General features: G+C 41.3%; 1 protein-coding gene across 1 annotated transcript in view; it reads left to right on the forward strand.

The window, feature by feature from the left end:
* The first annotated feature begins 981 nt into the window (after nucleotides 1–981).
* LOC124799592 (zwei Ig domain protein zig-8-like) overlaps nucleotides 982–26,253 on the forward strand; it is a 163,243-nt gene continuing 137,971 nt past the window's right edge. The window contains exon 1 of the mRNA XM_047262933.1: nucleotides 982–1,641. Coding sequence (XP_047118889.1) covers nucleotides 1,578–1,641 — 64 coding nt within the window. The 5' untranslated portion in view covers nucleotides 982–1,577. The remainder of the gene's footprint in view (nucleotides 1,642–26,253) is intronic.

The raw sequence follows: 26,253 nt of genomic DNA on the forward strand, positions 1-26,253 counted from the left end.
TTATGATATGACAGAAATCTGAACTATTACATCAACTGCTGGTAGCTGTGTAAATGTAGTGTTTGTGCATGAAAATTGACATTGATATGATATTTAACTAAAATAACAAACGTTTTCAAATGAATAAGTTTTGAAATAACCAGTCAATCGTATTGTGGCATGATTTTTGTAAAAATAAGAAATAAAATACATTAGAGATAAATTTGATACATCTTTTAATTATGCTCGAAATGATGTACACCATTTCAGGCGTCAATTGAAAGTTTATAGTTCACTGTATAGCTCAGAATTTTAGAGGTTATTTGTCTGTCGAATTACATAGACTGTGAAGTCGCATTTGCTGTCCATAATTTTGTGCATCATTCAAACGAGCGTCAAATATTTCTCTGGCATGTTTTAATTTTTTATAGTTTGACCAACCATTTCACAAACCATTTGAGCCATTTTTTCAACAGTTTAACTTTTACATAACACATAACAAGCTGTAGTGATAACTAACCATAACAAGCTGTACTGATAACTAACAAATTACTAACACATTAACAATGAACCACGCAACTGTAAGATTTAAAACCAATGTCAGTGAACGATTCCACAGGTTATCTAGCCGTCTGAAAATGCATCAAAATGGGAAAGACAAGTGTTGTATTGGCGGATATGAAGATCTGGCAACTGTGGTTGTCTGCTTCTTTTACATGTCTTGGAGATTGGCTGAATAGGTGCTCCCGCATTATTTCTTGCATATTCCTTAAGTAACTGTGAGCTGACTATGGTCTCTGGGTGCTCGGCGCCCGACGTGTGCTTGCGACCGCCTAGGGAAAAGCGAGGGCCCGTTGTGTGCAGCAGGTGCTGGAGCGCAGGCGGCCCGGCAGAGGGCAGGCCGGTCGCTGGCGAGCGTCGCCGCAGTTCGGCAGCCGGCAGTTGCGGCCGAGGCGTCGCGTCGACAGGCGGGCGGTGGGAGAGGTAGGCTGACCCGCCGCGCACACGTTCCGCGTCCTGGGGCCGCCGCGATCCATCACACCGCGCTGCCCGATAGCAAGTGACAGTCGGTCAGATAGTTCCAAACGGAACTAGTATAGTAAAATGAACTTTAAAAGACGCTGATTTGTCAGTGAACTGCGTACTAAGACCAATTTCGTAAAAGAAATTTAGCCCACTTTACAGACCGAACACTGTTTGTGTAACGACTTATGACTAAGATATCAGTTCTGTTAAAGGAAATTCCACGTCCCATATCTTCATGAACAGTTTATGTAGACGAGCCAAACGATTCACATCAGCTGTTTTATTCTACGAAAGCCAAGTGACTGTTTCAAAACTGCGGATAATATATTTGTAATTTATCCAGCTTGTGATTGAGCGTACGTGTAGGCCGATAATCATATCTGTTTACGATAGTACGCTGCATCTTTTTCTCTTATTCGGCAGAGAAGGTAACAAACCCAAAGTCGTAATGTGTTTGCGTACGATAAGCGTCTCGTTCCCGTAAATATTACCTTATTCAAAACGCCTGCGTGTGAAAATATCCTACCTAACGACTTTTTGTGTGACACTGACTCTGTGATATGTGTTGAGACATGGAGAGCCGTCTTCTAATGTTGCTGACGCTGCAGCTGCTGGTGCTACCCCCCGCACTGGATGGTGAGTGCTGAATAAATTTACGTAGAGTTGCGCTCACATTACTGGCAGCAGATTGGTTATAATTTGATGATATTTCTTGCGTTCGAAACTTTCTTTGTGTTGAACTGTTACAGGATAATAACTGAAGACTGGATGTGGATGACAGCACTGGCAGTTGTTTAATATTACACGAAATTAGGAACCTCATCATACAAAATTACTTCACAGTAAGCAGAAATGATTTGTGATGTGTCCCGCTAGCGTAGGCGCATCTTTAACGTTTATAACCGAAAAAACCTCACTCATATATTCACTGATTTCTTCACTAAAATGATATTTACTGCATTCACAGTAGTATCATGATTCACTCAATGATTACAACACTGTTAGTAACAACTGTAGCTTTCAGTTACTTCGTTTTAATGCTTTAGCAATTGCCATGTGCAAAATATTCCAACAAAAACCTTTACTTCAAACTAGAAAACAAGAAATAAGTCACCCCAGCAGTCTGTATGGAAGAAAACACATATAGTGCTATATTACCCTTGTTGTTTCCTATATAAGCCTCCAGAACTATATGAGATCGTCGTAAGGGTAGTCTGCTTCTCATAATATCCTGTTTCGCTTGTGGCATTTTTACGACAATTTTCATACATGCAATGTAAATTCTTGCCATAGTATAATTGCTATATCCGCTCTGTCTTCATAGATGATCTATAAATGAATTATTACTTTCTAATACGTACTACAAAATTGTAGTCTGCTCTTTCCTAGCCACTCGTACTAATTCCACTATCGATAGTGATTATAAAATCTTAAAAAAATAACTTGTACTGTATATTCGGCACCAGTCACATGTTGTTTAAATTTTCTTTAGAAAAGAGATTTTTCTGTTAATGTTAAATTTACATTTACAATGCCAACGATTGCGCTCCCTTTCTTTGTTACAGCTCTGAGTTTAGCACATTTTACAGTACTGCCTCATAGTTAAATCATGAACGTGAATTATAATGGTTGTTTCTGTGGAACATATACTAATTCTTCTATCCACAAGGAGCTGTATGGTTTATGGGAGAGTTATTGGCACTGTTGCATGGAACACCTTTGCCACCAAGTGGTGTGTTTACTGAATTATGACTGTCTCAGGTCGGTGCATAGCGGAAGATCAATGTATTGCCGGAATGATTTTTTTCTCAGAGATCAACTCTCTCCTTGGTCAATAACAGTATTCCTCTAAGCAGTCTCTTCATTTTTCGGATTGAGGTGACTTCTCTGTCTCTAGTCCTTACTAAGCAGTTCGTTGTACTTTTAACCAATCCACAAAACTCCACACTACTCAGCATCTTGCCATAATCTTGTCGCCTTCATCTCAAAATTTGATTTTAATTTGTTTTTGTTAACCTTTTAGGAGTATCTTTTTCTCAGTATGCCTCTAGAAGTAATTTTTTCGTGGATAGTATTTCTTGCAATATTCTTTAGTTATACTGTACAAATATAAAAATTATTTTAATAAAAATGCAGCATATACTAAATATTCTCTCCGATGTGTCGGAATACCGTAAAAACTGTCTTTACAAATTTTTTCCAGAAGGTCATGATGACACTATTTATTATGTCCAGTTCCTTGTTGTTCCCACCAGGTTAATTACTCTCACAAATACCGTTCTGCGATTAGCCATTAGGCGGTATCGACCTCTCATTCCATAGGTAAATAAATTATTACAGGATAACATACATGATGAAGTAAATTTAGCGTAGTAAAACGGCAGTAGTTTAGTTCTAATACATATAAGTAACAATGTAGAATTTCTTGCTTTAACCACTTTCTGAGAATACATAGTCTATGTGAGCAGCTTCACCTTTTTCCTCAGTACAGTGTTGAAGACATTTTATGTAGAATCGTTGTGTGAAGCAGGAAGCTGGAAATACGTGGTGATTATAATTAAAGTTGAACTTTCGAAACGGTACAAATAACAACACTTGTCAGAGTGACGTCACATTGCAACGTAAAATTATCGGAGAATTGGGAAACCGTATGGCGGAAGAAAAAAAATATTGTGAAAATTGATCATAGAATGCGCTGTATGAGTCAGAATACGTAAATGAAGACACCTGTCTTGCGCACGACCCAAGGGAGGTGGTATAATCACGACGGGTACACGGCTTTTCCTCCTTTCGCGTCTGCAACGTTTGCCATCACTGTCTCAATGCAGGATCGCTCTTTGCTTGTAAAGCTGTGTTACAAGAGTGATAACTGTGCACACGTCACTCTGCAGAAGTTCCGGACACTGAAGGGCTTGAAAAAAGGCAGTGATTAGATGACTGCCGTGGGTCTGGAGAAAATGATCTGGAAATTGGGGTCTTTTGGTGCGCAATCTGTTGGATCGCGGAAACGAATTGATTCGACGTCAGTGGAAGCAATGGCCACAGCAGTGCAGGAGGCGAGGAGTGGTGGTGTGGAAACGTATAGTGCACGGAGAACTGGCCGAACATTGGACATACCCGTGAGCACAGTGCGTAGCATCCTATGAAACATCCTTCTTTGCTGTCCATTCAAAATTACCCATGTGCACTAGTTGCTTCCTGTTGACCTGCCAACAAGGGAGACCTTTGCTTTGGAATTTCTTGCTCCCATGGGTTGTGGACAATGATTGGCCATAAAAGATTTCGTGGACAGACGAAACCCACTTCCATCTGAGAGGATATATCGAAACACATAATTGTGGAAAATGGGCAACGGAAAATCCACACCAAAATCAACCAATACCACCTCATCCTGAAAAGGTCTCTGTGTGGTGCGGGTTTACGGCATCATTTGCCATAGGGCCATATTTTTTCGAAGAGACAGGTTCTTCTGGTCCTGTTACCTGTATCATCACTGGTAAGCACTATGAGTGTGTATTGCGCTACCACGTCATTCCAGCTCTCCAACAGCGTGGATGTGTAGATGGAAACATTTTTATGCGAGATGGCGCACCTCAGCACATTGCAAATCCAGTTAAGCAGCTGCTGAAGCTCCAGTTCGGAAAAGTTACAATTATCAGTGCCTACTTCTAAACAGCCTGGCTTTCCCGATGATTTTAATCTGTGTGACTTCTGGTGGTGGGGCTATCTAAAAGATTGTATTCAGTTTTCTGATTGCAGACTTAGCCGCATTGAAGGCACGCATTGCGCAACACATTCTGAACTTCACCCCGGAAACATGTCTATCAGTTGTGGAACATACTGTTTCTCGATTTTAACTTGTTGCAGGAAACAGTAAACAGCATACTGAAAACGTTTTGCACCAGTGACACGGAAATTAATAATCAGATACGATTTTTATTGATGATTTTTATACGGTTTTTGGTTCAGGACAGTTAAAAACTAATGTGATTGATGCTTTTTATTCGGTTTTGGGCCTAAAGACAATTAAAAACCGACTTTTCCCGTCCGATGTGATATCACCTTGCCGTGTTGGATGGGCTTACATAACTATCAGCATTGCACCTGTGCACCCATGCACACTGAGTAGTACAGTTGGTTTAACTTCAAAAGTACATTTTTTGCATTGTTGTATGATTCATTTGTCTTTTATAGTCGACCACTATTAAATTATATTGCTTAGAGCGCCATCTATTGCTATATTTTGTAACCATTTATTTTTCATCTGCCATACGTTTTCCGCCTTCTCCGATAATATTCAGTTGCAATTTGATGTCCTTCTATCCAGTGGTGTTATGTATACAGCTTTTAGAAAGTTTAACTTCAATTATAATACATCGGCTCTCCTGCTTTCCGGACACATGGATGTCGTGTAACCGTGCTCACTCTGATAAACGAACATAAACTTCACAGTAATGGTGTAGGCACAATATCAGTAGCCAACCCGTAATTTCGGATATGTGCCTTTCGTGAGAGTGGTTTAGTGGTTGAGAAAGACAATAGATTCGAATTCATGAAGGCAGAGGTTATGAGCGCCGTCTGGTTACCCAGCCTGGAATTTGCTTTCGTTTCCCAGAAACAATTGAGGAACTTTAAGGCTTCGATCCTTTGAAAAGGATACGACTACTTCCGTACTTTTCGTGTTCAATCTGAGCTTTTCCCCCGTCATTACTAACAACGTCGCCAAAGGGGCATTAAATCATTCTTCGAACATGTCCTTAAATCGTAACCTGCGGATCTGGAAAATTAGTCACGCATTCTATTCCGCCATTTAAAGGTAAAGCTTCAGTGACTGATGAAGCATACGTTTTTTGTTTGCGTCTAGGATAGCTTACTATTTCAATATTCGAAAATATGACAGTACTGCAAATATTATTTCTCTGGTCACTCAACCGCTATGCCTAAGAAAATTGTTGAGGTGTGTTAAGGATTGGACGCTTTTATCCTAATTAACATAGGTAAGTTTTGAGTTCTTTCTTTCAAAATCATACTGTACATTGCCGTACAAGCCAGAGCCCAGTATCTAAGAACATCGATCTCGGCAACATTGATGTCAAACTTCCTTTCACTAACAGGGAATGTCAGTAACGAACAATCTTACCATCCTCTCACTCTCTCTCTCTCTCTCTCTCTCTCTCTCTCTCTCTCTCTCTCATATCTAGACAGGTAAAGGAAACGTCCACTGCGTGGTAAACTTCTGAACTTTCTGTAAACAATACTGTGCGTAAACATGCCGTCCCATGCGTCTCTGGTCCAAGTTGACTCAAAACGAAGTTTTTTTTTCGCCCAATAATGACATTTTTTGACCTTGCAGTTAAGCCGGAGTTAATGAGGCAAGTACATTTCTTTTGTTAGGATCTATTTTTCTCCTAATGTCTTAATATCACTTCGTTATAGTGCTTCAACTAAAGTGAACATAGTGAATGAGAACGGTGTAAATGTTGACTTCGTACATCTATCTTCATACTGCATATTACAAGCCCGTCGTCTGAATTCTTTTCTCGGTTTGTGAAGGAATATAATATCCACTTCTTTATGGCTTATTCGTGACATTAACGAGATAATATAATGGTTTGTCATAGAAAATTCTACGCAGATACTCGTTGGGTAAATAAGAGCGAGCTATAATTGTAGACATAGTGACTACGCTTCTTTTCTATTATTTAAAGTACGTGTAAACTGGTTGAGGTACTAAGAATATAAAGTAACTTCGCTCTGATCCTTCCGTGAGCAACACATCTTCTGTCAGTAACACATTTGGAAACAATTTATGGAAAAATAATAATTCCCAGGATCTGTATATAAGTACAGACACTGAAGATGAACTGTTACAATATCCAAGTATTTATACATACTTAAACAAAAATTTTTTCCATCATCGTAACTCTTTTCAACGAAAAAAACGTAATATAACATTCATTACAACCTACCAGTCCAGGAGAAACTGTATAACAACGTAGTTGTTAATCTTCTTCCATATTTTGTTTCTAAAATTTACCTTGTGAGACACAGCTTTGGTTAATACTTTCATGTAATGCAAGAAAACAATGAAAGAGATATATTTCGTCTTCATGAAAATAATGTTACGGATTTAATAATGTTGTGTGTTATTATCTTCCTGGGTTCCAGATAATGTATCGAATTTTTGAGGACTATTTGTTACGTACAATGTGCAGTAGAATTGGTCTTTATGTCCTTAAGTCTTACAGAGTGAACCATCTGACTGAACCGAGTTCCTAAGAATGTTTTAAATGTTCTGTTTGAGGCTCTGCCAACTGAAATAGTATTCGACATTGCGGCGGCTGATGTTCTGAAAAATGCACATGAGGATGACGAGCAGTTGCCTTGCTGAAATATTGTGTAGTTAACATGCCACCAACCTATATATCTCTTAAACATAATGTATGTAGTTGTTTCAAGTAGGTACGTTGATGTGAATGCTTGTAACGCCATGTGCAAAAATCCTTTGAGGTTTGTTTTAATTTTTGCACTCTGCATGTGGTGTGAAATCTTGTGTCACCTGTTCACACCTGTTGTGACACTCCATTTCAGTTATATAATTCCGCGAACACATATTTTCATTAGTACAAACAGAGGGGCCACTACTAGTGAGCCTTGGAGCTAGTTAATTACATGAGACACACGTTATACGTACGATGTACGAAGATTTGTCCCGAATAGAATCCTATTCAGTAAAGTTCATTATTCTTATGGCAAACACTTGAGCAATAGAAATTGGAATTCAAAATTACGAATTATCGTAAAATGTATTACAAGCGACCTAACGTATTAAAATTAAGAGAAGTGTCGCTGTATATTGATAAATGAAGGCCGATTTTTTCTATTTGATTTTTATATTAAGAAAAATTACTGTATTGATGAAGAGAGAAAAAGTACGTGTAAGCTGACTGTATTTTAAAGCTACTCAACTTTCAAAAACAGTACTATACTAAGTAGTTTGCCGTTAATCGTTACTGTGAGCTTACTGTGTTTTGTCATTTTGTCGAGTGGTACTTCTCAATTCGGTTTACCAAAGAAGTGTCAATAATCCCTAATAATATTGCAAATGCAAAAGTAACTCTGTCTCTTACGTTTTGACGACTAAACCGCTGAACCTTTTGGATAAAATTTTGTATGAAGATAGCTTGAAAGCTGAAGAAGGACATAAGCTACTGTAGGAAGCGCGTAGTAAACACATTTATTTATTTGAAGAATTTGATGCCAAATACGGAAAATTTACTACTCTATGAAAAAGTTATTTATTTTTTTTACTTTTGCACTTTACCATATTTATGAAAATGCTTTTACTGCTTGATATCTTCTACATAACACGACTCAACGTAGGGAACGCAACGTTTATACAATCCTCTATGTGTTTCACCCATATTTCCGTACTAACATCAGCCACAAACCCGTCACTTTCTAGCCGCAGAGTGTCGTGCATTAGCAGCTTGTTCTGATCTGGTTAGCATTGATCTTACACGCTACTGGGTTCCGCGGTTCAGTTCCCACCTGTGTGGTTTTTCTTCCTCTATTCGCATGTGGTAGTATGCTTTGCCCTCATTAGTTTGATATCAACAATATTCAAGTCACCACACTGCGCCAAATAAAAAGACGTCACAAGCTCCAGAACATCCAAACCGGGGTCTCCCTGTCAATAAAGCCATACGCGTACTTCATTTAATTTTGCTGACACGCAAGCCCAGCCGTGGGTGGCAGCTGTATAATACACAGCGTGTGGCCTGAGGAACGCCGTGGGCTACTTTATAAATTCTTACCTATTGAGCATTAATAACATTTTTAATGTGGTATGCGGTAGTGGTATGCTGACGGCACCGGCGCAATGGTCGGCCACTGTCGGTGTTAGTAGATTATCCAGTGACAGTGCCAATCCGATGTTACTGTGAGCATGGCTTGTGACATTGAGTTCCTACGTCACCTGGAATTGCTGGAGACGTTTGTTGGAGATGTAACAAATAAAATGTGACACTAAGCCCGAGATCTACATTTAAAACTATTACTGTAAGCCTCCCAATTGTAAGTCTGATTTAGCACATAAATTAAGGGAGCTCAAGCTGCGGAAGTCACTCGAATCCAAAAGACCTCAGAGCAATATAACGTCCGCCAGAACTTTGATGCACAGCGTCAGGCGGCGTTAAGAGCTGCAGAGACATTAGAACAGTCGCAAATTCGTCAGAATTTAGACGCTGAGGTTATAGCTTCCAAGACACTTGCAGACACAACGACGGCATCATTTAGAGGCTGTTTGACAAACAGAGACGAAACTTTTCATGTGGAACGAGGAGGCGTCTGGTCAGCCTGAATTTAATTATGATATATTACTTATGTTAATCGTAGATTAGTCATAACAGGGAGATTTATCAATAATGTAGACACAATAACGGATTAAATTCAAAAGGAGAAACGGTTGGTATGTGCTGCTCTGGTGGCGAAATCTCAAATCTGTAGTAGGCGAGCCAGAGACAACCTTAGAATCTCTACTTCTAACGAATGTATTAAGTCGAGGCATTTTTTAAATGTAATTGGAGAATATAATGCATGCTTTCATATTCGACATACAGCAAAATAGCAGAAACACATTCTACATAACGGCGCTGCATGTGTTTTTCTTTATACATGCGTCTGTACGCTACTATGTATTCTGACGTCTTCTACAATTACTAGCTTATATGCTCACAGTCACTCTTCATAACAAAAGTATTGATATGCGAACGAAGCAGCGGGTAACAGCAAGTGACAAATAAAGCGAGAGTATCGTTGGCTCTTAAACTGAACATAATACTCATATAAGCTTACTGACGCAACGATTCCTTTAAAAAAGATTGTGCTCCGCCGAAAATGAACTCGTCGCTCAGGATGAAGATAAATCCTAATCTCCCTTTCTGTCTTTTCATTCCGTTAAGTATCATAAAGGCAACAGCTTGGCGCGGTGGTAACACCGGTTCATGTCAGACCACCGAAGTTAAGCGCTGTCGGGTTGGGCTAGAAATTGGATGGGTGATTATCCGGCCTGGCGAGCGCTTTTGGCAGTCGGGGTGCACTTAGCCATTGTGACGCAAACTGAGAGCTACTTGATTGAGAAGTGGTGGTTTCGGTCTTGTAAAGTGACATACGGTCGGGAGGGCGGTGTGCTGAGCACACGCCCCTCCATAACCGCATCCAGTAACGCCTGTGAGCTGAGGGTCAGTACGGTTGGGCCTCCATGGCCTGTCCGCGTGTTGTTAAGTTTTAAGAGTTATAAACCAGTAAAGGTATTGGTCGGAGACATTATCTGAGGCTGTACTCCGAAGGAATAAGCAATGTTCAGACTGGTATTATTGTAGATGTTGAATAGGCTTCACTATAAACGGATGACCAATTCAAAACGTTGAATTCGTGTATGTCGTCTTTCATTATCTTATATCCGTAAAGAGAGCGTGGGTATCAGCCATAGCTGTAGTGCAGACGTTTGATGGGTTTTATTGCGAGTCTGATCACTATTCAGGTCTAGATCGCCCACAGATCTGGCTTACAGTGGCGTCTAGTATCAACTTCAATCTAATAAACTGCTGTAATCACTCAGTGCAATGTATTTATTTATTTTGGTTATCAGTCTACTGACTGGTTTGATGCGGCCCGCCACGAATTCCTTTCCTGTGCTAACCTCTTCATCTCAGAGTAGCACTTGCAATCTACGTCCTCAATTATTTGCTTGACGTATTCCAATCTCTGTCTTCCTCTACAGTTTTTGCCCTCTTCTGCTCCCTCTAGTACCATGGAAGTCATTCCCTAATGTCTTAGCAGGTGTCCTATCATCCTGTCCCTTCTCCTTATCAGTGTTTTCCGCATATTCCTTTCCTCTCCGATTCTGCGTAGAAGCTCCTCATTCCTTACCTTATCAGTCCACCTAATTTTCAACATTTGTCTATAGCACCACATCTCAAATACTTCGATTCTCTTCTGTTCCGGTTTTCCCACAGTCTATATTTCACTACCATACATTGCTGTACTCCAGACGTACATCCTCAGAAATTTCTTCCTCAAATTAAGGTCAGTATTTGATATTAGTAGACTTCTCTTGGCCAGAAATGTCTTTTTTGCCGTAGCGAGTCTGCTTTTGATGTCCTCCTTGCTCCGTCCGTCATTGGTTATTTTACTACCTAGGTAGCAGAATTCCGTAACTTCATTGACTTCGTGACCATCAATCCTGATGTTAAGTTTCTCGCTGTTCTCATTTCTACTACTTCTCATTACCTTCGTCTTTCTCCGATTTACTCTCAAACCGCACTGTGTACTCATTAGACTGTTCATTCCGTTCAGCAGATCATTTAATTCTTCTTCACTTTCACTCAGGATAGCAATGTCATCAGCGAATCGTATCATTGATATCCTTTCACCTTGTATTTTAATTCCACTCCTGAAACTTTCTTTTATTTCCATCATTGCTTCCTCGATGTACAGATAGAAGAGTAGGGGCGAAAGGCTACAGCCTTGTCTTACACCCTTCTTAATACGAGCACTTCGTTCTTGATCGTCCACTCTTATTATTCCCTCTTGGTTGTTGTATATGACCCGTCTCTCCCTATAGCTTACCCCTACTTTTTTCAGAATCTCGAACAGCTTGCTTTTTCCATGTCGACAAATCCTATGAAAGTGTCTTGATTTTTCCTTAACCTTGCTTCCATTATTGGCCGTAACGTCAGAGTTGCCTCTCTCGTCCCTTTACTTTTCCTAAAGCCAAACTGATCGTCACCTAGCGCATTCTCAATTTTCTTTTGCAGTCTTCTGTATATTGTTCTTGTAAGCAGCTTCGATGCATGAGCTGTTAAGCTGATTGTGAGATAGTTCTTGCACTTGTCAGTTCTTGCCGTCTTCGGAATTGTGTGGATGATGCTTTTCCGAAAGTCAGATTGTATGTCGCCAGACTCATATATTCTACACACCAACGCGAATAGTCGTTTTGATGCCACTTCCCCCAATGATTTTAGAAATTCAGATGGAATGTTATCTATCCCTTCTGCCTTATTTGACCGTAAGTCCTCCAAAGCTCTTTTAAATCCCGATTCTAATCCTCCATCCCCTATCTCTTCTAAATCGACTCCTGTTTCTTCTTCTATCACATCAGACAAATCTTCACCCTCATAGAGGCTTTCAATGTATTCTTTCCACCTATCTACTCTCTCCTCTGCATGTAACAGTGGAATTCCCGTTGCACTCTTAATGTTACCACCGTTGCTTTTAATGTCACCAAAGGTTGTTTTGACTTTCCTGTATGCTGAGTCTGTCCTTCCGACAATCATATCTTTTTCGATGTCTTCACATTTTTCCTGCAGCCATGTCGTCTTAGCTTCCCTACACTTCCTATTTACGAGGGCAGTTCCATAAGTAATGCAACACATTTTTTTGTGAAACAGGGGTTGTTGTATTCAGCATTGAAATACACCAGGTTATTCCCCAATCTTTTAGCTACACAACACTATTTTTCAACGTAATCTCCATCCAATGCTACGGCCTTACGCCACCTTGAAATGAGGGCCTGTATGCCTGCACGGTACCATTCCACTGGTCGATGTCGGAGCCTACGTCGTACTGCATCAATAACTTCTTCATCATCCGCGTAGTGCCTCCCACGGATTGCGTCCTTCATTGGGCCAAATATATGGAAATCCGACGGTGCGAGATCGGGGCTGTAGGGTGCATGAGGAAGAACAGTCCACTGAAGTTTTGTGAGCTCCTCTCGGGTGCGAAGACTTGTGTGAGGTCTTGCGTTGTCATGAAGAAGGAGAAGTTCGTTCAGATTTTTGTGCCTACGAACACGCTGAAGTCGTTTCTTCAATTTCTGAAGAGTAGCACAATACACTTCAGAGTTGATCGTTTGACCATGGGGAAGGACATCGAACAGAATAACCCCTTCAGCGTCCCTGAAGACTGTAACCATGACTTTACCGGCTGAGGGTATGACTTTAAACTTTTTCTTGGTAGGGGAGTGGGTGTGGCGCCACTCCATTGATCGCCGTTTTGTTTCAGGTTCGAAATGATGAACCAATGTTTCATCGCCTGTAACAATCTTTGACAAGAAATTGTCACCCTCAGCCACATGAAGAGCAAGTAATTCCGCACAGATGGTTCTCCTTTGCTCTTTATGGTATTCGGTTAGACAACGAGGGACCCAGCGGGAACAAACCTTTGAATATCCCAACTGGTGAGCAATTGTGACAGCACAACCAACAGAGATGTCAAGTTGAGCACTGAGTTGTTTGATGGTGATCCGTCGATCATCTCGAACGAGTGTGTTCGCACGCTCCGCCATTGCAGGAGTCACAGCTGTGCACGGCCGGCCCGCACGCGGGAGTTCAGACAGTCTTGCTTGACCTTGCGGCGATGATGACACACGCTTTGCCCAACGACTCACCGTGCTTTTTTCCAATGCCAGATCACCGTAGACATTCTGCAAGCGCCTGTGAATATCTGAGATGCCCTGGTTTTCCGCCAAAAGAAACTCGATCACTGCCCGTTGTTTGCAACGCACATCCGTTACAGACGCCATTTTAACAGCTGCGTACAGCGCTGCCACCTGTCGGAAGTCAATGAAACTATACGAGACGAAGCGGGAATGTTTGAAAACATTCTACAAGAAATTTCCGGTTTTTTCAACCAAAATTGGCCGAGAAAAAAAAATGTGTTGCATTACTTATTGAACTGCCCTCGTATTTCATTCCTCAGCGACTTATATTTCTGTATTCCTGATTTTCCCGGAACATGTTTGTAATTCCTCCTTTCATCAATCAACTGAAGTATTTCTTCTGTTACCCATGGTTTCTTCGCCGCTACCTTCTTTGTACCTATGTTTTCCTTGCCAACTTCTGTGATGCCCCTTTTTAGAGATGTCCATTCCTCTTCAACTGTACTGCCTACTGCGGTATTCCTTATTGCTGTACCTATAGCGTTAGAGAACTTCAAACGTATCTCGTCATTCCTTAGTACTTCCGTATCCCACTTCTTTGCGTATTGATTCTTCCTGACTAATGTCTTGAAGTTTAGCCTACTCTTCATCACTACTATATTGTGATCTGAATCTATATCTGCTCCTGGGTACGCCTTACAATCCAATATCTGATTTCGGAATCTCTGTCTGACCATGATGTAATCTAATTGAAATCTTCCCGTATCTCCCGGCCTTTTCCAAGTATACCTCCTCCTCTTGTGATTCTTGAACATGGTATTCGCTATTACTAGCTGCAACTTGTTACAGAACTCAGTTAGTCTTTCTCCTCTTTCATTCCTCGTCCCAAGCCCACATTCTCCTGTAACCTTTTCTTCTACTCCTTCCCCTACAACTGCATTCTAGTCTCCCATGACTATTAGATTTTCGTCCCCCTTTACATACTGCATTACCCTTTCAATATCCTCATACACTTTCTCTATCTGCTCATCTTCAGCTTGCGACTTGGGCATGTATACCTGAACTATCGTTGTCGGTGTTGGTCTGCTGTCGATTCTGATTAGAACAAGGCGGTCACTGATCTGTTCACAGTAACATACCCTCTGCCCTACCTTCCAATTCATAACGAATCCTACACCTGTTACACCATTTTCTGCTGCTGTTGATTTTACCCGATACTCATCTGACCAGAAATCCTGGTCTTCCTTCGACTTCACTTCAATGACCCCTACTATATCTAGATTGAGCCTTTGAATTTCCCTTTTCAGATTTTCTAGTTTCCCTACCACGTTCAAGCTTCTGACATTCCACGCCCCGACTCGTAGAACGTTATCCTCTCGTTGATTATTCAATCTTTTTCTCACGGTAACCTCCCCCTTGGCAGTACCCTCCCGGAGGTCCGAATGGGGGACTATTCCGGAATCTTTTGCCAACGGAGAGATCATCAAGACACTTCTTCAATTACAGGCCACATGTCCTGTGGATACACATTACGTGTCTTTAATGCAGTGGTTTCCATTGCCTTCTGCATCCTCATGTCGTTGATCATTGCTGATTCTTCCGCCTTTAGGGGCAATTACCCACCCCTAGGACAAGAGAGTGCCCCGAACCTCTATCCGCTCCTCCGCCCTCTTTGACGAGGCCGTTGGCAGAATGAGGCTGACTTCTTATGCCGGAAGTCTTCGGTCACCAAGGCTGATTATTTATCAAAATTTAGGCAGTAGCGGGGATCGAACCCGGGACCGAACCCGTTTTTGATTATGAATCCAAGACACTACCCCTAGACCACGGTTCTAACTCAGACTACACCTACATGTTGTGCGAGCATATGGCGTTACTTTAGTACTTGAGAATAGCTCGTAACACTATCTTACTAAATCGGGACTAAATTGAGTCTGATCGCCATATCGGGTAAAGACTGTCCGTAACGGTGACGGTCTCGATAGATCGGGATGGATGGCAGCTTTAATTGTGAGTCAGTTGCCATTCGCAGCAGCTAGCTATCTATGTATGAACATGGATGCTCTGCAAACCATATTTAAGTGCCTGGCACAGGGTTCATCGAACCACCTTCAGACTTCCACATTATTCTAATCTCCGACAGCTCTCGGAAACAACGAACACCTATATCTTCCCGTATTTTATCGTGGTCATCGTTTCTCCCTATGTAGGACGGTGTCAACATAATATTTTCATATTCGGAGGAGAAAGTTGGTGATTTGAATTTCGTGATAAGAATCCGTGGCAACGATACACGCCTTTGTTTTAATGATGTCCAGCCCAAATCCTGTATCATTTCAGTCACACACTCTCCCATATTTCGCAGTAATACATAACGTGCTGCCCTTCTTTAAGTTTTTGATATACTCCGTCAGTCCTATCTGGTAAGGATCCTCTGAAATTCTTCCTGTATGTCGCCTCTACTGTCGATCATTGCAATTATTATGTATGCAACAGCTCCGCGAAAATCCTCATGCTACTGTCGACGGTGTCTACTAAGCCTTTTACGTATCATGCGAAGAATTATGGTCCCCTTTACTCCACTGAGGTACGCTGTTTCCTCGATCTCGTGGAGGACTAGGACTGCTGAGATTTTTAAAAGTTTCGGGAATTCGACGTATCGATATTTCAGAACTCCGATCAGCCATAATAAATCGAAATAAGGATCGATATCGACCTCTGGTCTATATAAATATCAGGTGCAGATTGTAAATATGAGATTTGTTTGCTAGAAATTCTTCAGTACAATCAAACAGTTGGTCTGATGTTGAGTACGCTCGTATTTTATTTATTACGAGGCAGTGCGCAACTGTACTGAATGCCTTTCGGAAGTCAAGGAACACATCTACCTTGGTACCTGTATCTACTATTTTCTCGATCTCATGGAGGACTAGGACAGCTGAGATTTTAAAAAATATCGGGAATCCGATGTATCTATACTTAAGAACTATGATCAGCTATAATAAATCGAAAAAAGCATCGCTATCGACGTAACGGCCTATAAAAATATCAGGTGCACATTGTAAATATACTGCCAGTTTTAGAGCGATATATTTTAATAGTGATTTATTGTCAGATATTCTACAGTGGTGGCTTTAGGCGTCGGCGACGTCGACAACCATTGACGGCCTCGCACCCCGGGGGCCCTCGCAAAAAACTTGTTCCAGCTGTTAAAATTTTAGCTAATTACACTATGTGATCAAAAGCAGCCGGTCACCTCCAGAAACATACATTTCTCATGTTAGTTGAATTGTGCTGCCACTTACTGCCAGGCATTCCATATCAGCGACCTCAGTAGTCATTAGACATCATAAGAGAGCAGAATAGAGCGCTCCTCGGAACTCACGCACTTAGAATTTGGTCAGATGATTGGGAGTCACTTGTGTCATACGTCTGCACGCGAGATTTCCACACTCCTAAACATCGCTAGGTGAAACGTGAAGGGACACTTGTAGCAGAAAAGCATACAGGCTGAATTCGTCTGTTGACTGACAGACCGCCGACAGTTGAAGTGGGTAGTAATCTGTAATAGACAGACTTGTATCCACACCACAAAACAGGAATTCCCAACTGCATCAGGATCCACTGCAAGTACTGTGACAGTTAGTTGGGAGATGAGGAAACTTGGATTTCATGGTCGAACGGCTGCTCATAAGTCACACATCACGCCGGTAAATGCCAAACGACGCCTCTCTCGGTGTGGACGATTGAACAGTGGAAAAATGTTCTGTGGACTGGCGAATCACGGTACACAATGTGGCGATCCGATGTCAGGGTGTGGGTACGGCGAAAGCCCGGTGAATGTGATCACGTGATCTGCCAGCGTGTGTAGTGCCAACAGTAAAATTCGGAGGCGGTGGTGTTATGGTGCGGTCGTGTCTTTCGTGGAGGGGGCTTGAAACCCTTGTTATTTTGCGTGGTACTATCACAGCTCAGGGCTACACTGATTATTTGAACACTTTCCTGCTTCCCACTACTGAAGAGCAATTCGGGGATGGCGATTGCATCTTTCAACACGATCGAGCTTCTGTTCACAATGCACAGCCTGTGGTGGAGCAGTTACACGACAGTAACGTCCCTGTAATGGACTTGCTTGCACTGCGTCCTGAACTGAATCCTATAGAACACCTAAGGGATGTTTGCAACGCCGACTTCGTGCCAGGCCTCACCGACCGTCATCGTCACATCTCCACAGAGCAGCACCCCGTGTAGGATGGGCTGCCGTTCCCCAAAGAACCTTGCCACACCTTTTGGAACATATGCCTGAGAGAACGGAAGCTGTCATCAAGGCTTAGGCTGGGCCAACAACATACTGAATTCCAGCATTACCGATGGGGGGCACCATGAACTTGTAAGTCATTTTCAGCCAGGTGTCTGCATACTTTTGATCACACAGTGTACCTGGACCATCTTCGTATCACTGGTTCATTGCGTGTTGTTTGACGGTCATCATCGACAGCTTGTTAAATAAAAGTTCATTGAAATTTTGATGTAGAACGATTCGGAATTTCCATAAGCGCGTTGATAGCAATGGAATTTTTCTGCTCGTCTGTTATTATGAGAATTTTACTCCCAATTGAAAAGTGTTACAATATACAAACATACTCGATTTTGTAACTAACTTTAGGTCAATAACGGAAGCAGCTCATGCATCACGAACATCATACATGATTGTCGTAATACATTACAAACGATGTCGCTAATTCGATTTATTTCCTAATACGTGTGTTGCAATAAATAAATGAAACAAATTGTGTGTGGAACAGCATATGTTATATTATAGCAAACAAAACGTTGCCAGCAAAATAACAGCAAGGAAGACGTTGTATATTCGCTATGTCAGAAATCAAATAGGTAAAGTCTACAGCTAATTGCAATATTGTAATTACTTAAGAGTTGTATAAAAGTAAGTGCAATCGACTTTGGAACGACGTAATACCAACTACCACAGTACATTTACCTAATGCTTGAAGGAAAACTGAACCGTTTTCCTATCAGCTTACATGTTCCACTGATCTTCCAATGCACAACATTCATCCGTAGATCAACCGTTAAGTGTTGCAGGTCCTCGCCGTCCGACTTTTAATTCATCATTTCTAACGTGATTGTTTCACCCCTAATGCTATTTTACAACTTAGTTCAGGATTATCCTGTACAAATAGTAGGAAATTTAACAGTAGGTTTTTTTCACTTTCGTAGTATATTCACAGTTATTTTACTTTTTAAAGGGCTTCATACTGCATTTAAGATTTATAAGAAACTAAAGTGGTGTGACAGATCATTACTGCAACTATGCTCGGTAGCACTGTCGCTTCCACACAAGCTCTCACGTTATGACGTATACCGTGCTAAGCTATAGTTTCAATGTTAGTCAGATCCAGGAAACAATTTTAAAGTTTTACGTGCATATTAAGCTAAAATTGTCTCAACGGTGTTGGCCCTACGGCAGGTCGATACAGCCTATGTGAAATTCGAAATTATCGAGAGAAACTGACATCTCTGAATATACAGTCTATCGTTCAAGCATATCCGAGTACTTAAAGCGACGTAGAAACTGTATACGAATGACAGCAGACCTGGTTTCATTAAAGGGATACTTTTACTTCAATAAATATATCTTTATTTTTTATAAGTATTCGTGGTAAAATGTGCTGTCAAATCAATATTTCAAGTTCGAAAATAATTCGATGAGTATGTTCAGTCGATCTTAACAGTATTAGGCCGACCACTGTAAGAAACTATGGAATCTGTTGCTGAAATTGCTAGTAGACTTCTTTTGTCCTGAAATGCCGCCTTTGCCTGTGCTACCTCACTTTCATTTCGTTCATGCTTCGTCCGCCATGTATTTGGTTAGGGAGCATAATTCCTGACCATGATCTATTTCATGGTCCGAAATTTTGATAAGTTTTCGCTACTCTCGTTTCTGCTATTCTTACTTTCGTCCTTCTCCGGTGTACTATCAATTGACAGTATGTGCTCAATACACTGTTCATTTCAGTCAATAGATTCTTTCAGTCACCTTCACCTCCATGGGGGGAATAGCAAATCATCAGTAAATCATCCCAAATATTCATCACATTCTTGTTCAAAATTTTATTCCCCTCATTGTTTCTCCGATAGACTGAGCATTGGTGGGAAAACCTGAATCACTGTTATACTTCGTGTCAATGTGAGCGCCTCGTTCTTGGTCTTCCATTCATAATGCTCACTCTTCATTCTTGTACATTTATATGTTGTATAAATAAAAATGTAATACTGTATGTTCGTTGGTACAAAGTCTTAAATCTCCCAAAATTCTTCACCGATTGACACAACCTTTTATTGGAACATGTTAATGTTTTCATGCACCGACTGGAGGCCCAATTATGGTATACAAAAACATACTTACATATTTAATATAGCAAGGAGTTATTTTGTTCACAGAATTCTCTATAAGTACCTGTCCGATTTACTTAAAAATTTTACACGTTTCTGCAATAAACCTTCGGACGGATGTAGGCTGTATTTTTATATAATATATAAATGTATGTATAATGAATATTACGGAAATGTTGTTAGTCAAAACTCTCGAAAACTTCTTGACCAATTCATTTCAGATTTGTACAGGTCACTCACATGAACATTTATATGAACTTAGACTGAATGTCCAGGATTTCTGTTAAAACTGACTGCGAGAGTGAAAATATAGTGCTTATTCTTCTGTGAAGATGTGTGGTTTCGTTTATTTCCCGATATCTGTTTTTACAGCAAATAGAAACGTTTTATTTATGGCTTATGACAATACAGTTTTCATATTACCACCGAACTTGTAATTGCAATACGGACAAATAAGGCTCAAGGAGGAGTAGAGAGACAGTAGAGGAGTAGAGAGACAGAGAGAAGGGTGAGGCTAAGGAGAAGAATAACAGAGCGGTGGAGGATATATATAGAACGAGAAGGCACAAGGAGATTAGGAATTATACACGATTGCCATATTATTTTGCAGTTATAAAGTATTATGGGGTTCTTTGGTACTACTATATAAAACGAAGACGTTATTTAATGTGATCACTAAATATGTCGAAATGTTATTAATCGACTTACTTCAAATTTACACAGGATACTCTACTAAATATTCGTGTGGTCGTGGGCAATATAGGTTTATTATTCGAATATTGTTAGCCAAAATCTCTGTAAGTTCTTGACCGATTTACTTTAACTTTTTACACTGTGATGTACTAAACATTCGAACGAATAAAGACTATGTATATTTAAATTATATATAATATATTAATATACACAAATTTCTATAACATGGACACATGTTAGCAAAAATCTCGATAAGTTATTCAACGATTTATTTCAAACTTTTACATGGTACCCTAATAAACATGCAGAGGGACATAGGCTACATATTTTTAAGGAACAATGTGCAGTTTTAAATTAGTCAGCAGAGCATTTAAACGATTACACAACTTTTTTTCTCCCATTTATATTTTTCCCTTGTTTATTTTTAAATAAATGTACTATCTTATTCTCTTCTTCGCAATCAGTTTTAACAGAATACACGGAATCTGTATTTATGCCATAATGGCTTATCATTAGAAAACTACTACGGAATATGAATAGTCAGAAACTTTGCAACCTTGCATGTTCCCTGAATGAGATTTTCACTCTGCAGCGGAGTGTGCGCTGATATGAAACTTCCTGGCAGATTAAAACTGTGTGCCCGACCGAGACTCGAACTCGGGACGTTTGCCTTTCGCGGGCAAGTGCTCTACCAACTGAGCTACCGAAGCACGACTCACGCCCGGTACCCACAGCCTTCCTTCTGCCAGTACCTCGTCTCCTACCTTCCAAACTTTACAGAAGCTCTCCTGCGAACCTTGCAGAACTAGCACTCCTGAAAGAAAGGGTAATGCGGAGACATGGCTTAGCCACAGCCTGGGGGATGTTTCCAGACTGAGATTTTCACTCTGCAGCGGAGTGTGCGCTGATATGGAACTTCCTGGCAGATTAAATCTGTGTGCCCGACCGAGACTCGAACTCGGGACCAGGACGAGTTCGAGTCTCGGTCGGGCAAACAGTTTTAATCTGCCAGGAAGTTTCATTGCATGTTCCCTGATTAAAACTGTGCAAGATACGATCATTGAAAGTAATATTTTCACAGATTCAGCGGTTGGCCTGGTCTCTTCATACCCCGTATAACAACGATTTCAAGCGATTTCATTAATTTTAAGTGACTTCAGTTCTCAGGGTCCCGTTTCCAATGACAATAAACAAGGCTCAAGATCAGAGAAAAATGGGAAGAAGAGATGAGCAGAGAATGCTGGGAGGTAGTGGAGATAGAAATGGGGGATGGAGGAGATGGACACGGAGAGGGGAAGGCGGAGATGGACGAGAGAGGAGGATGAAGAGGAGGTGATGGAAATAGAGAGAGAGTGGAGGGGGGGGGGAGCGGAAGACTTCATGGCATGGACAAAGACACGAAGTAACAGGGGACAAAGAGACTGACAGAGAGAAGGAAAGATGGAGATTAGAACGTATATCCAATTCCTACCCATATTGAGGAACTACGAAGCATTACTCGGTTTGCTAGTCGCTCCCTGCAATTTTCTCCTGCATTTCCGCGACTTTCGAACAATCTGCACAGTTTTATAACACCGAGTGCTTTTTCCAGGTCGGTATATTCTTGCTTACTCTTATCTCTAATTTCCATTATCAGATCTGGCTCTCTGGTGCTCTTACCTTTACGAAAGCAAACTGATCACAGTATAACATGCCTTAAATTCTTTTTTTCTTATATCTGTTTACTATTGTAGTCAACAGCTTGAAAGCGTGAGGCAAAAGCTGATTGCGTTATAGTTCTCGCACTTAAAGTGCCTTTACCGCCTTCGGGATTTTGTGCATGACAGTATTCCAAATGTCTACTGGTATGTCTCCATACTCATAGATTCCGTATACCAACATGAACAGTCACACGGTTCCTATTTCACTTAATGATTTCAGAAATTTCGAAGAAATATTATCTATCCCTTCCGCCTTCTCTGATCGCAATTCTCCCAATGTTCGTAAACTCAGGCACTGATACCCTATGTTTTCCATAATGTCTGCCATTTCTTCTTCGATCACGACATCAGAGAAATTCTTATCCTCGCAGAGGCCTTCAGTGTTCCACTCACCTATCCACTCTATTCTCTGCATATGGCTGTAGAACTCCCATCAAACTCTTAATCTTGGTGTCATTGCTTTAATATCAGAGATCTTTGTTTCGTCATACATGTATGATAAATCATCCTGAATATCATTTCCTTTTCGACTTCTTCTTTCTGTCCTCCAGCCATTTCGACTTCGTATCCTATTCACACACATCAAAAGAGTTTTGCATCACTTCGATTCCGAGAGTTCCTGGATCTGTACAGAAAATTCGAATAGATATCAACATAAACATCATTTCCTCCCTGCTTACTGCTCATGAAAACCACACATCGCCAATTGTACTACCATACAGCGAGAACTTCAGAGGTTGTAGTCCAGATTGCTGTAACTTTAATAGCCAGTAGCACGTTCTCCTGCATTTATGCATGAATGTATTCGTCGTAGCATACTATCCACAAGTTCAACAAGGCTCTGTTGGTCCAGATTGTCCCACTCCTCAACGGCGATTCGGAATAGATCCCTCAGTGGTTGGTGGGTCACGTCGACCATAAACAGCCCTTTTCAATTTATCCCACGTATATTCGATAGGGTTCATGTCTGGAGAAATTCAAGCGATGTCGTTATCCTGAAGGAAGTAATTCACAAGATTTGCACGATGGGGGCGCGAATTGTCGTCCATGACCACCAATGTCGTACGTCGGCTCCACGTAATGCCACGCCAAAAAACTCGGTGGACAATGTGTATAAGGCGTTCAGCCTGGCCGGATTGGCTCCAAACACGTCTCCAAACACGTCTCCGATCGATGAAGAGCACGTGATTCCAATCCTGAGCGGTCCATTCGGTGTTTTGTTGGGCTCATAGCCCGCTACATGATGTCGTGGTTGCAAAGATGGACCTCGCCATGGACGTCAGGAATGAAGTTGCGCATCCTGCATCGTATTGCGTACAGTTTGAGTCGTAACATGACGTCCTATGGCTGTACGAAAAGCATTATTCAACATGGTGGCGTTGATCTCAGGGTTCCTCGGAGCCATAATCCGCAGGTAGCAGTCATCCATTGCAGTAATAGCCTTTGGGCTGCCTGAGCGAGACATCTCGTCGACATTTCCTGTCTCTCTGTATCTCCTTCATATCCGAATAACATCGCTTTGGTTCACTCTAAGACGCCTGGACACGTCCCTTGTTGAGAGCCCTTCCTGGCACAAAGTGACGACGTGGACGCGATCGAACCGCGGTATTGTCAGTCAAAGTATGGTTGAACTACAGACAACACGAGCCGTATACCTCCTTCTTGGTGGAATGACTGGAAGTGATCGTCTGTCGGACCCCCTCAGTCTAATAGGCGTTGCTCATACATGGTTGTTTACATCTTTGTGACATCTCTGAACAGTCAAAGAGACTGTGATACAATAATCCCCAGTCAACGCCTATCTTCAGGAGTTCTGGGAACGGGTGTGATGCAAAACTCATTCTCATGTGTGTAGTTCACTGCTAAATGAGATGCGTTATTCTATGTCTGAATTTCAATTAACGTTTTTATATCTCCTTCCATAATCGATCAACTGAAGTATTCATTTGTTACCCTGGGTGTCTTCGCTGTAACCTTCCTTGCACCTAAATTAGGTGGAAAAAAATACAGAAAAGACAAAAGCGTAATACGTTACCACCGTGCTTAATACGTTGTAGGAAACCTTTGGCATTCAAAACAGCTTCCAGTCGTCCCGGAACTGATAAATACAGGTCCGACATGGTTTTTAAGGGAACTGAATGAAATCCTTTTTCCAAAATGTAGCATTTTCATGTAACAATGGTTGAGGTAAATCGGGTAGACACATCCTTCTCTCCCAAGTAGAAGACAAATTTCAAAAACGTTGAGATCAGATTACTGTAGTGGCCAAGGAAGATACGATGATTCACTCTCGTGCACACAAAACCAGTGCTGGATGATGCGATTTTTGGGATCAGGACCTCTATTGCATTGGAACACAGCATCTTCATTGGAGGACAGACTTTGCACCTTGGAATTGACTTGATGAGCCAAAGTAGTCACATAATCCTTGGCAGTAATGTGATGTCGTAGTGAGCCCATGAAGGATATACCACGATATGTCTACCCAAATCTTTACCGAACCACCGCCTGCTTCACTCTTTGTACATAGACACGGCCAGAAACTGGAAAGAATGTAACGAAAGACACATTCGACTAAATGCCTTTCTTCCGTAGCTCCGTAGTCGAGGTTTTATCTCCCGGATCGTATTCCAAACACAGGTATTCGCATCACTGATGAGTAGTTTTGGAATTCTAGCTCGCCTTGCTGTTTTTTATCCTTATGGTAATCCCTTCGTGTAGATTTGGTGCCGTCAGGGTTCGCTAGTGCGAAATTTAGTTTTATAGTGTCTCTTCCAGCTTTCGTCGTTTTATTCTTTGTGATAATCCTCTTCAGTGACTGTCTGCTTTCGGCTACTTTGTAACGCAACCAATCATATGTTTAAACTTTTCCTCACTGGAGTCTAGGTCTTCCCTATGGTGCCTCTTTGGCTGTCTTTGTTGCGAAAGCATGCACTGTACGGACGTCTATAATTTGCCCACGATCAGAGATAATGCACACAAACTGCGCAGAACACTGCTGTGATCACGGTTGACAGCTGCAACGTATTGAGGACTTTGAACAGGAATTGTTCCTAGTGAAATAATAGGATGTTGCGTAAGTACGTTGTGATTCTCCATAAGTTTAATAGACACAACAGATACACATAACAGAGACTAGTCATTAATAACAAATTCTCTATCACTATTTCCAATATCCTTTAACGATGGAGTAACTTCTCGATTGCCTGCCGGTGTGACCGAGTGGTTCAAGGCGCTTCAGTCTGGAACCGCGTGATGACTACAGTCGCCGGTTCGAGTCCTGCCTCGGGCATCTACGTGTATGATGTCTTTAGGTTAGTTAGGTTTAAGTAGATCTAAGATCTAGGGGACTGATGACCTCAGATGTTAAGTGCCATAGTGCTCAGAACCATTTGAACCATTTGAAATTCCCGATTCCATGACCATAGGAATTACGTGGCTTTGAGAACTCGTTGACACATATTCGAAGCACATTTTTCATACTGAAGCAAGTTTTTTGTAGGGTGACCATTAGAGAGCAGGAAAGTTGAAAACCTGAGGGTGCAGGATCAGGCGAATAAATTAGGTGCGAAATATCTTCCCATCCTATGTCGTGTATAGTGTTTTTTGTCAGTCTAGAAGTATGACGGTTGGCGCTGTTGTGGAACAGCATCACTTTCAGCAGTATTTCTGGTCTATGTCCTTGGACTTCGTTTGATAGAGGCCTCAGTTGTTAACAATAAATATACTACTGGCCATTAAAATTGCTACACCAAGAAGAAATGCAGATGATAAACGGGTATTCATTGCACAAATGTATTATAAGAGAACTGACATGTGCTTACATTTTCACGCAATTCGGGTGCATAGATCCTGAGAAATCACTACCCGGAACAACCTCCTCCGGCTGTGATAACGGCCTTGATACGCCTTGGCATTGAGTCAAACAGAGCTTGGATGGCGTGTACAAGTACAGCTGCCCATGCACCTTCAACACGATATCACAGTTCATCAAGAGTA

The sequence above is a fragment of the Schistocerca piceifrons genome, chromosome 1 (assembly GCF_021461385.2).
Source record: "Schistocerca piceifrons isolate TAMUIC-IGC-003096 chromosome 1, iqSchPice1.1, whole genome shotgun sequence".
NCBI lineage: Eukaryota > Metazoa > Arthropoda > Insecta > Orthoptera > Acrididae > Schistocerca > Schistocerca piceifrons.